The 10,084-nt window shown below is 64.7% G+C and overlaps 1 protein-coding gene across 1 annotated transcript in view; it reads right to left on the bottom strand.

The window, feature by feature from the left end:
- Nucleotides 1–465: 465 nt before the first annotated feature.
- LOC102055667 (uncharacterized) overlaps nt 466–10,084 on the bottom strand; it is a 39,972-nt gene continuing 30,353 nt past the window's right edge. Inside the window, exons 21-26 of the mRNA XM_055706798.1 lie at nt 8,240–8,596; nt 7,066–7,458; nt 5,708–5,834; nt 4,789–4,902; nt 3,530–3,784; nt 466–1,559 (exon numbers count right to left, since the gene is read on the bottom strand). Of these exons, the coding sequence (XP_055562773.1) occupies nt 466–1,559; nt 3,530–3,784; nt 4,789–4,902; nt 5,708–5,834; nt 7,066–7,458; nt 8,240–8,596 (2,340 nt within the window). The remainder of the gene's footprint in view (nt 1,560–3,529; nt 3,785–4,788; nt 4,903–5,707; nt 5,835–7,065; nt 7,459–8,239; nt 8,597–10,084) is intronic.

Genomic DNA, 10,084 nt, shown 5'->3' with positions numbered 1-10,084 from the left:
AAAAAAATTTAAAAAAAATATCTTGGCGATCCTAAGTTTGCTTATCAAATAAGAAGTTCCTCCACATTTATTAAAAAAACCAAACAGTAGATTTAAAAAGCAGTTAAGAGTCCTACTCCGGCAAAACACCCTGTACAGGTTTCTTTTGTTGTTGGTTTGTTTGCTTTTTTTCTGATGGTGAAGATTCCCCCTAAATCAGCTGCTTCTGTTAATTTTATATATATATAATCTTTTAATTTTGCCGCGCGTTGCTTGCTTTAATTAATTAATTTATTTCCAAACAGCCTAGCTGTCTCCACCAGACCAGCAGCGCTACCACACAAAGCTTCCTTGATGTCCATGCCCTGAGCCGGGGGGGTGGGGAGAGATGGAGGGAGGGTGGGAGAGATGAGTGGAGGAGAAGGAGGTGGAGGAGGATGAGGAGGGATGGAGGGAGGGGAGGGAGGGGAAGCCGTTCGCAGCCCCTCACTCTCCCATGTGCGTCCTCAGGTGGTACTTGAGGGACTGCTTGTAGCGGAAGCACTTGGTGCACTCGGTACAGGGGTAGGGCCGCTCGCCGGTGTGCGCCCGCTGGTGCTCCAGGAGGTGATGCTTCTGGGTGAAGTTCTTGCCGCACTCGGTGCAGTGGTAGGGCCGCTCGCCCGTGTGGATGCGCTGGTGCTCCAGGAGATGGTGCTTGCGGATGAAACCCTTCCCACAGACGGCGCAGGCGTGCGGGCGCTCCCGGGTGTGGATGCGGTAATGGTTGGTGAGCTTGGACTTCTCGCTGAAGGTCTTCTCGCACTGGCTGCACTGGTAGGGCCGCTCGCCGGTGTGAGTCCGCTGGTGCCGCAGGAGGTGGGAGGGCCGGGTGAAGTTCTTCCCACACTGGGGGCAGAGGAAGGCCATCTCGCTCTTGCCGGCGTGGATCCTCTGGTGCATGATGAGGCTGATCTGCAAGCGGAAGCTCCTCCGGCACTCACCACAGGTGAAGGGCCGCTCCCCGACGTGGGTGATCTGGTGTTTGCTGAGGCTCGACTTGTGGCTGAAGCTGCTCTCACACTCGGAGCACTTGTAGGGCTTCCCTGGAGGTGGGGGCCGCGCCTGGGGCTTGAGGCCATGCTCAGGGCGCCGGGGGACCCCCACGCCCCGGCGCGTGTGGCTGCGCTGGTGCAGCAGGAACTGCTGCTTGTTGCGGAAGCTAAGGTCGCAGTCGTGGCACTCATAGGGCCCTTCCTTGAGGTGGTTGCGCTGGTGGATCATGAAGTTGATCTTGAGCATGAAGCTCTTCCCACACTCGGGGCAGATGTAGGGTCTCTCCCTCGTCCGGTTCCGCTGCTGGGCGATGGCCGGCTTCATCTCCCCGGAGTCCCTCTCGCAGGCGGGGGGCTTCCCCACGCGGGCAGCTGCCAGGCTCCTGGGCTGCGTTTTGGAGCTGCACTGCGCCTCACAGCCCAGCCCGGCCTCGTGGCTGGGAAACGCTGGTGGCTCGGTCCTGCCCGAGAACATGGTGCACGGCTCCAGGGTGTCAGGGTCGTCGTCCTCCTCCTCCTCCTCTGTCTTGATCACGATCCCATCCTCTGAGGGGGAAAACCGGAACAGCATTAGGGTCACCGGGTGGGACGAGGCAGTCTTTTACACACCTGGGGGTCGACACAGAAACATTTGCATGGGCTTCTGCAGCTGTGCGCACTATGCCTGACCAGCCAGCTGCAGTCCGGAGCCCTGTGCCCCGGCATGGGCCACATCCTCCCGCAGCAGCGAGGCCAGCCTGTGCGCTGCCCAGCAGGGAGGACGGACAAACCGCCTCCTGGACAGGCTCCTTCCGAGGGGGTGGCGAGACCTGCCTGCCAAAAGGTTTTGTAATTTCACCATGCTACGAGACGGAGAAGGATAAAAGTGCCATCGGTTTGCGAGGACTCCAGCAGCCAAATGATTTTGGAGCAGCTCCATCTGCTGCCCTTGGGCTGGCCTACAACAACGCGCCCCACCGCCGGCACTGCTTGATGGAAGCACAACACAGGGCTGCCGGCCCCCAGCTCCGCTCCCGAGACAGTGCGCCCAGCCTGGTACTGTCCCCTTCCTCCAGCCTCGCAGCAGCGGGGCACGGGGAGAGACCCCCCTCCCTCCCAGAGGCAAACAGCGGTGGGATGGGTGGCCGCACCTCAGGCCCCTCCTTGTGTTGCAGATGCCGGGGGTGACCTGGTGTGTGTGTTTGGTGAGACCGGCCCTACTGGGAACGCGCGCAGCAGGACGCGCAGCCACCGTGCCCCGAGGTAAGGCCCATGGTGGATCCCTCACACGTCACCCCACGCTGGACTTTGAGCCAGGCCTATGTACTTTTCTAGGAAGAGCAGCCACACTTTCCCAAGAAGAGGCAGCTGACTGGAACGGGATGGATCACAGCCACAACCCTCTCCCCTCCGATGGAGGGTTCAGTGGGGAAACCCCACGTTCCCAGTCCTCCTCTGCACCTCCACAGCAAGGAGCTTCCCTTATGCAGACACATGGGCTATCGCCGCTCGAGCGCTGGCTGCCAGCACCTGCACTCAGTGGGAGCATCGCTGCTGCTCCTGCTCAGCCCTGCCAGCCGCGGCCCCACACATCAGCAGAGGTGCTGGCTCTTGGATGAGCATCGGCTCCAGCCCCGCCGGTGGCTTGGCTGGTTTCCTTTAGAAAACTGTGAGGAGACCACAGAATCTATGAGTCGGAGTTGGGGAAGACCTCAAGAGCCCAGCTCTATCCTTCTCAGTTAGTGTTACGCCATCGCAAAGCCATCAGAAGGCAGGGAACCCAAGGAGGCCAACAGCCCGTCTCCCTGCCTTCCCGCCTGTGCCCTCTGAGCACATCCGTAGGGCCTGTCCCATACCTGCCACCCAACTGGCAGCCTCCCACTCATGAAGCACCCGGTGCCATCTTCTCATCTCTCCACTAAAGAACCTCACTTTTCCCCTTTCTTCCTGGCAGCTCGCACGCCACAGACCTCTGGCCACCCTCCTTCCCATCCTCCAGACCTGCCCGCAGACGCCCACACTGGTCAGCGTGCAGGACTGCGCACACTCCTCCAGCAGTCTCCAGTGTGTAAGTGCCTGAGTGGCTTACACCATTCCTCTGCATGGCTAACACCAGGGCAGGAGTCCTCAACTGACATCCTGCCCTCTGCAACAGCGGGATTTTGGCAGCAGGCGCTCACTGGGGCTCTCACAAAATGCTGCCCGAGACACATCCTCCCCCAGTCTCCACGTGTAACAAGGCCTTTTCCCACCCACCCAGGACTGTGTCACTGCTCACTCCACTCTGGAGCAGTCAGGTGCCCGCAGAGACCACGCTCTGGTGTCCACCACACACGTGCTGCCTCCTCCTCCCAGCCCCAGCTCTGACTGCAGCTGCTTGTGAGGTTGCCACAGCCAGAAACTTCCCTTCTGGTGCTGGTTCTGGGGGCATTTAGCCCTTCTTTTTCGTCCAACCCATTGCCCACTTTTGCCTGGATCCACCACAGCCCCTCCTGGGCCTCCTGTCCCCCCAACACGCCACATGCCGTGCATCTCACCTGTGCAGCTCCCGTGGTGAACGATGACTCTCTGGATCTCATTGAAGTCAGCTACATACTCAGACGAGTCACCCAGGCTGGTCCCTGGGAGGTCCCTCGGCGGGGAGACGGAGCCGTAGGGGCTCTCGCAGGCTGCCTCCTCGTCCGGACTCTGGAAGCTCCCCTCCGACTGCCCTGACATCCCATGCAGCTCCGGGTTCTCAGGGCTGTCCTCAGGAAGGAGCTCCTCCGTTTTGATCACAACCCTTATACCAGCTGCAGCAAAGACAGATTCCCACCCACCATCATTCCTGGGAGCCAGGATGAAGGAAGCGCTCACAGCAATCCCTGCCGGCTCCCCGCAGCCCCGCTCTGGCTGCTGATCCCACAGAGGGGTTTTGTTCGCTCGGCCAGTTCCTCCCTCCCTTCAGCCCCTGCCCTTCAGCCGCCCCTGCCACACTCCTGCCTCTCTCCTGGGATCCCCCATAGCACAGGGGACTTGCTGCACCTGGCCTGGGGACTCAGCGCCGGTAGTTCAGCACCCATCGGCCACCCCACATCCCCTGGCTGGCAGCTCCCTGCGGGCAGATTATTTTTCTCTTCCCGTTGGCCTCAAGATCCTCAACTTAAAAGATCCTTGTGACCAAAAGCACAGGCGGGGGGCGGACCCCATGCCCACAGCTCAGGGCCAGAGACCAGCAGTGGAGCTGACAGCATCTCTTCTAGAAGACCCCCTTATCCCCTTAGCGACCCCCCTTATCTGAGAGCAGGAGTTGCTCCGGGATGCGGGGTCCTCAGTGCCCCACTCCCAGCCCAGCCTTGCCCATGGAGAAACACCTCAGCACCCTGAGTCCCAGTGCACAGGATGGGAGCCGGCTGTCCTGCCCTGGGAGGATGCTCCAAGGATAAACCCAGGCACCATCCGCACAACCAGAGACGATGGAGAAGATTTTTTGGGTGGATGGCTTTTCCCAATGGGACCCGGATTCTCCTTTCTTGCCAAGCACACCAGCTCCCCGAGGACCCACTCTGGTTGCAGATGCTTCCCTTGCCGATGGCTCCTAGTGCCCAACACTCCAGGCTCCACTTGCCCTGGTTTATATGTTGAGCTGCAGCTGGACATCAAGTCTCTGACCAGCCAAACGTTCCCCGCTCGTGTGGAAGGCTCCTCCCAAGAACCTCCCCAGACACAGCTCTCAGCATCACTTGCTTTAGCCTCAGGGTGAGCAGCTCCTCTGGACGCAACCTACGGCTCCCCTTGTGCTAAGCTGCTGTCTCACCTGCGGTGGCATCGGTAATGATCTCACTCTCCTCCAAGTCCTGCTCGTTCCTGACCCGCGATTCCTCTCCTTGCTCAATCTGAGACAAAACACCAGGTTTGGAAATTGCATAGTCTGTTGAGAGACAGAGGGATGGAGCGAGGGATTACCGCACAAGGAATCCTAATACCGGCTTCCACCTCTCCCCAGTGCCCAGGGGTGGGACACGTGAAGACACTCAGGAACATCCAGAGGGTCTGCAGGCAGAAAAGCCCGGTGCTGCCAGCAGGCTGGGCTCCCAGGGTGGGCAGAAGGGATTCATGGAGGCAGGAGCTGGGTGCCTCACACAGAGGAACTACCTTCTAGAAGAAACCCAAGCTGTGTGTTTTTCTGGCAAGGTTTTAGAACTTCTCAGGCAAATTCCTGGCTCTCCTGAAGCCAAAAGCATTTCACCTCTGGTCCCAGCAGTGCCATTTCTCCTGCAGTTTTGGTATGAAATGCCCCAAAGGCGCACAGCTCGGGTAGCATCAGACAATTTTTCCCTCTTGCAAAAGTTTCCTCTACAAGGGGTGCGTGGGCTGGTACCCGCTGCAGAGCCAGAGGATGAAGGGAAGCCCTCCCAGCAGCCCCGGGGAAGGGGTTGCTTTTCAACCGAGTAACCCTGGCTGGAAGGGGCCCCGGGAGGTCTCCAGCCCACCTGCCTGTGGGCAGCCCCCCTGCAGCCAGGACAGCACCGTGCCCCCAGCTGGGAACAAACCCGGGCATTGACGCAGGCATGCCCCTACCCAGGTGAGCAACAACCTCCTGTGGTTTTAAGTCTCCTTTTAAAATGGGACATTTGGGTCTCAAGGGGATCTCCAAGGAGGAATCAGGAGGTGCCCAAGCCTGCAGGCAGCCAGGAGAGCCTGCCTTCGCCAGGGCAAGGACACCCCGTATTTACCCAGGGAGATCAGTGACTCATAGTTCCCCTTCATCACGTTCTTGTACAGCTCCTTCTGCCACTCCTCCAGCTTCTCCCATTCCTTGTTGTTGAAATAGACGGACACATCGTCAAACGTCACCGGCACCTGCAACCACAAGCAGCACAGGTTCAAGTAGCCACCTCGCTCCCCAGTGCATTATCGCCGGCCAGCGGTGGCGGAAGCTCACTCCCACTTGGACACAGCCAGGCTTCAGCTACTCCGCAGCCATCATCAAGGTGGGTTTTGTATTTAGAACAGCTCCTGGACAGGTATTTCTCCAAGATTAAAGGTCTTGGCCAAATGGCCGGTTCTCAGTGATGAACCCAGACTGTGATTTCCCCAAACGATGCCGATCTCCTCCCCCTGGTCCCTGCACCGGCAGGGATGGCTCTGCAGAGGTGACCGGGCTTGCGCCCGCCTGGAGGGAACATAACGGAGATAAAAATCGGGCGCTAGGGCTGGACCTCATGTCTATTGATGAGCTGACGTAAAACCCCAGATTCAATTACCCCAGAACTCGAGGGAAAACTACCCAGGCCTGAAGGGCTCCCAGTTATCATTAGTTATTGTGTGCAAATCGGCCAGGAGCAGGCTGCCACTTTCAAGCCTGTTGGCCGAGTAATAATTTTTGAGGATAAATTCAGGATGTGCAAGCTGTGCTGCGTTTGAATGGAGCTCTTCAGAGGGAAATGCAGCACTCAGCTTCTGCTCCCCGACCGCACTAAGGGGGTGTCGGGGTCAGAACCCCCCTTTTCCAGACCCACTCTACTCTCTCCAGTGACGCTCACTTTGCCACATCTCGCACCTGCACTTTCTTTTAGAGAGAGGGTCGTGAAATGCAAGTAGGAACTGAATACTGATGGTGGGCTCCTTCTGAAGCTCAGCCAAGTGCAGGGAGCCCGTCCATCTTCCCTTGAACCCCAGAGGTTCCCCCTCCCTGCAGCAGCAGCCCCCACTGCTCCTTCCCTGGCCCAGCAGACCCCCACCGCAGCACCACGGCGGTAAAAGAAATGATGGTAAAAAGCAGAGCACCACATCCGCAGCGTTTCTCTGGAGCGGCGGTTAAAAAAAAACAAAAAGGTAAATCTGTCCCGGGGTGCACAGGGGGGTGAAGCAGGACTGAAACCTCCGGCCTGAGGATGGGGGGATGTTCCCCTCGGGTGCCCAGGGGGGACACACCCAGAAGCTGCGAGGGGCAGCGCCTCCAGGTCCCCACGGCGAGCCACTCGCCTGCGCCAGGGCTTCCCACTGCGTCTCCCCCTGTCCTGCCCTCCGTGAGTGCTTTGGGAGTGTTTAGGGTGCAGAGCGGGGCTCCCGCACCCCGGGACACCATTACCTTGGGGACTTCCCCCTTCCTGCCAGGGGGCAGCCGCAGGATCCAGAAGTTCCTGTTCTTGAGGAGGTTCTCCATGTTCTCCAGGCGCCGCTGGAGCAGCCCGTACTCCTGGATGAGGGTGCCCAGTGCCGCGCACTTGCTCTCCAGCTGGTTCCCCAGCTCCACTGCCGTCTTCTCGCAATCGATCAGCTTCTTCTCCGCCATCCCCGTCCGACCTTCCAGGTCCAGCAGGCGGGTGGAGTGGGAGTCCACCTTCCTCTCCACCGCCTGCACAGCCGCCACCACCGTCAAGGACAACTCAGCCGTCTGCGTCTCCCGCTCCGAGGTGCGCTCGGGGCCGGCCAGTGGCCGCAGGGGTGAGGGGCAGCGCGGCGGCAGCACTGGCTCCGGCGCCTGCGGGCACAGGGGTGCGGGGTCACGGCGGGGGGGGACACACGGGCACCCCCAAGGCACGGGGACCCCGGCGGGGGGGGCGGCCGCTGCAGAGCCCGGCGCTGCCCCGTGTCCCTGCTAAGCCGCTTATGGCAGCCCCGGGTGGGTCCCGCGGGACGGGCGGGGGGGCCCCGACACCGCGGGGCCGGGAGGTGACCCGGGGGGGGGGGGGACACACCCGCACACACACAGCGGACAGCCGAGCCCAGTTGCCATGGGCACGGCGAGGGGACACTGTGGGGGGGGAGGCGGCTGGCGGGCGCTGTCAGGGCAAGGGCGCCCCGTCGCCATGGGGACCGGGCGGGGACGTGGAGGTGGGGGGGAGCGGCCTGTCACCGGGGGGCGGCCGGTCTGTCACCGGGGGAGGGGGGGGGCGGCCCGCAGGGCTGCGGTTTGAGGGGGGGGCGGCGGGACGGGCAGGCCCGGCCCCCCGACGGCAGCTCGGCTGCCGCCGGCCGCGGAGGCCCTAGCCCGGCCCGGCCCCGGGCGCGCCGCCCCCCCGGGGCTGCCTGCCCCGCCGGCGGCCCTGCCCGTCCCTGCGCGTGCCCCCGGGGGGGCGGCCGCGGCCCCGAGCGCTGACAGCCCCCCGCCGCCCGCCCGCCCCGCCGCCTCCCGCCGCCTCCCGCCGCGGCCCCGACGGCGCGGCCCGCCCCGACGTGCGGCCCAGGGGCGCCGGGCCGGGCCGCGACCCGCGGCGGGCGGGCAGGCGGGAGGGCGGGCGGGGTGCGGTGGGCGCCCTTACCTGAGCGGGAGCCCCCTCGGCCATGGCCCTTTGTTCCCTGCCCGGGGCCCCGGGGGCCGCGGCCGGGAGGATCCAGCGCCCGCTCGCTCCTTCACCTCCGCCCGCCGCCGGGCATCGGGCTGGGCCCGGGGCGGCGCGGCGCGGCGGGGCGGCGGCGGGGCGGGGGCGCGGCGGGGCGGCGCGGCGGGGCGGGGCGGGCGGCCCGGCCCGGCCCGGCCGGGGGAGGCGGGGGAGGCGGGGGGGCGGCGGCGAGAGACCGAGCGCGGCTCCGGGTCCCGGCTCCGCCGCTCCGCGCTGGGCGCTCCGGCCCCGCCGCTGCCCCGCCGAGCCGGCAGGGGGCGGGCGGGCCGCCGCCGCCGCGCGGGGCCGCGCCGGGGGCCGCGCCGGGCGGGGCGGAGCGGGGAGGCCGCCCGCGCTACAGCGCCCCCTGCCGCGCCGACGGCATCACCGCGCCGCCGCCGCCGCGCACCGTCGGGGCCCCCCCGCCGGCACCGCCCGGCACCGCCACCGGCCCCGCGGCGCGGGGGGCGGTGCGGGGGGGGGGCGGGGGGGGCGGGATCGGGCCCGGGGGCGCCCCGCGCGGCGCGGGGCGGCGGGAGGACCGGGGGGGCGGGGGAAGGGATGAGTGGGGGGCGAGGAACTGGGGGGCCTGGAGGGAACTGGGAAGCGGCTGTGGGGAACTGGGCAGGAGCGGTGGGTACTGGGGGGCACTGGGCGGGCGGGGGGGCGGGGGAAGGGTCGAGCGGGGGCTGAAAAACTGGGGAAACTGGGGAGGAACGGGGGGCAGGGGAAGGGTTGAGCGAGGGGTGAGGAACTGGGGGAAGTAGGGAAGGACTGGGGTGACTGGTGGGGCTCAGGGAACTGGTGAGGGACTTGGGGAAACTAGGGGGACGCTAGGCGGAACTAGGGGAGATGGAGGAAGGTTTGAGGGAACTGGAGGAACTGGGAAAGGACTGGGGGCGACTGGGGAGAGACTCAGGGTGACTGGAGAGGGACTGGGGCAACTAGTGGGGCAGAGGAAGGGTTGAGCAGGGGTTGAGCAACTGGGAACTGGGGAGGGGCTTGAGGGGAGACTGGGGGAAACTGGAGGGTCTGGGGGAACCGAGGAAGGACTGGGAGCAACTGGGGGGAGACTGGGGTCAACTAGAGAGGAACTGGGATGACAAGGGGCAACTGAGGAGGTGCTGGGAGGAACTGGGGCAGCCCCAGGGGTAACTGGGGTGACAGGGAGGACTGGAGAGGGGCTGTGGGTGACTGGGGGGAACTGGGAGGGGCTTGAGGCAGCTGGGGAGACACGGGGGGAACTGGAGAGGCTGGGAGACCTGGGGGGGGCCTGGGAGTAACTGGGCGGATTGGGAAGACACTGGAGGGACTGGGGAGGGGCTGCGCATAACAGGGGGCCGTTCCCGGGGTGATTGGGCTGACAGGCGGAGTGGGGGGGGACTGGGGAAGGACTGGGGTGACTGGTGGGGGTGGTGGGGAAACTGGGGAGGGGGTGGGGTGTAGCTGGGAAGGCCCTGAGGGAACTGGGGATGGGGGGTGACTGGGGGTAACGCGGGGCACCGGGGGGTCCCGGGGTCGGCGCTGACTGGGGAGAGTGGGAGAGACTGGAGGGAACTGGTGGGAGGTCGGCGCGGCACGGAGGGGCCAGGGGCGCCGCGGGGAGCGGGGCGAGGCTGGGGGGCACCAGGGGGAGCACCGAGGGGGGCACGGGGGACAGGGCGGAAGGGGGCGGGGGGCGGCCCGCCCCGTCGGGAGCCGCCATGGCCGGGGGCGTGGCGGGGGGCGCCCCCTGGCGGCCCGGTCCGAGCGCGACCCCCGGCACTGCGGCCTCGCGCCCCGCGG

The sequence above is a fragment of the Falco cherrug genome, chromosome 4 (genome assembly GCF_023634085.1).
Source record: "Falco cherrug isolate bFalChe1 chromosome 4, bFalChe1.pri, whole genome shotgun sequence".
Classification (NCBI taxonomy): Eukaryota; Metazoa; Chordata; class Aves; order Falconiformes; family Falconidae; genus Falco; species Falco cherrug.
The sequence above is the reverse complement of the archived record's forward strand: the minus strand, read 5'-3'. Positions and strand labels throughout refer to the sequence as shown.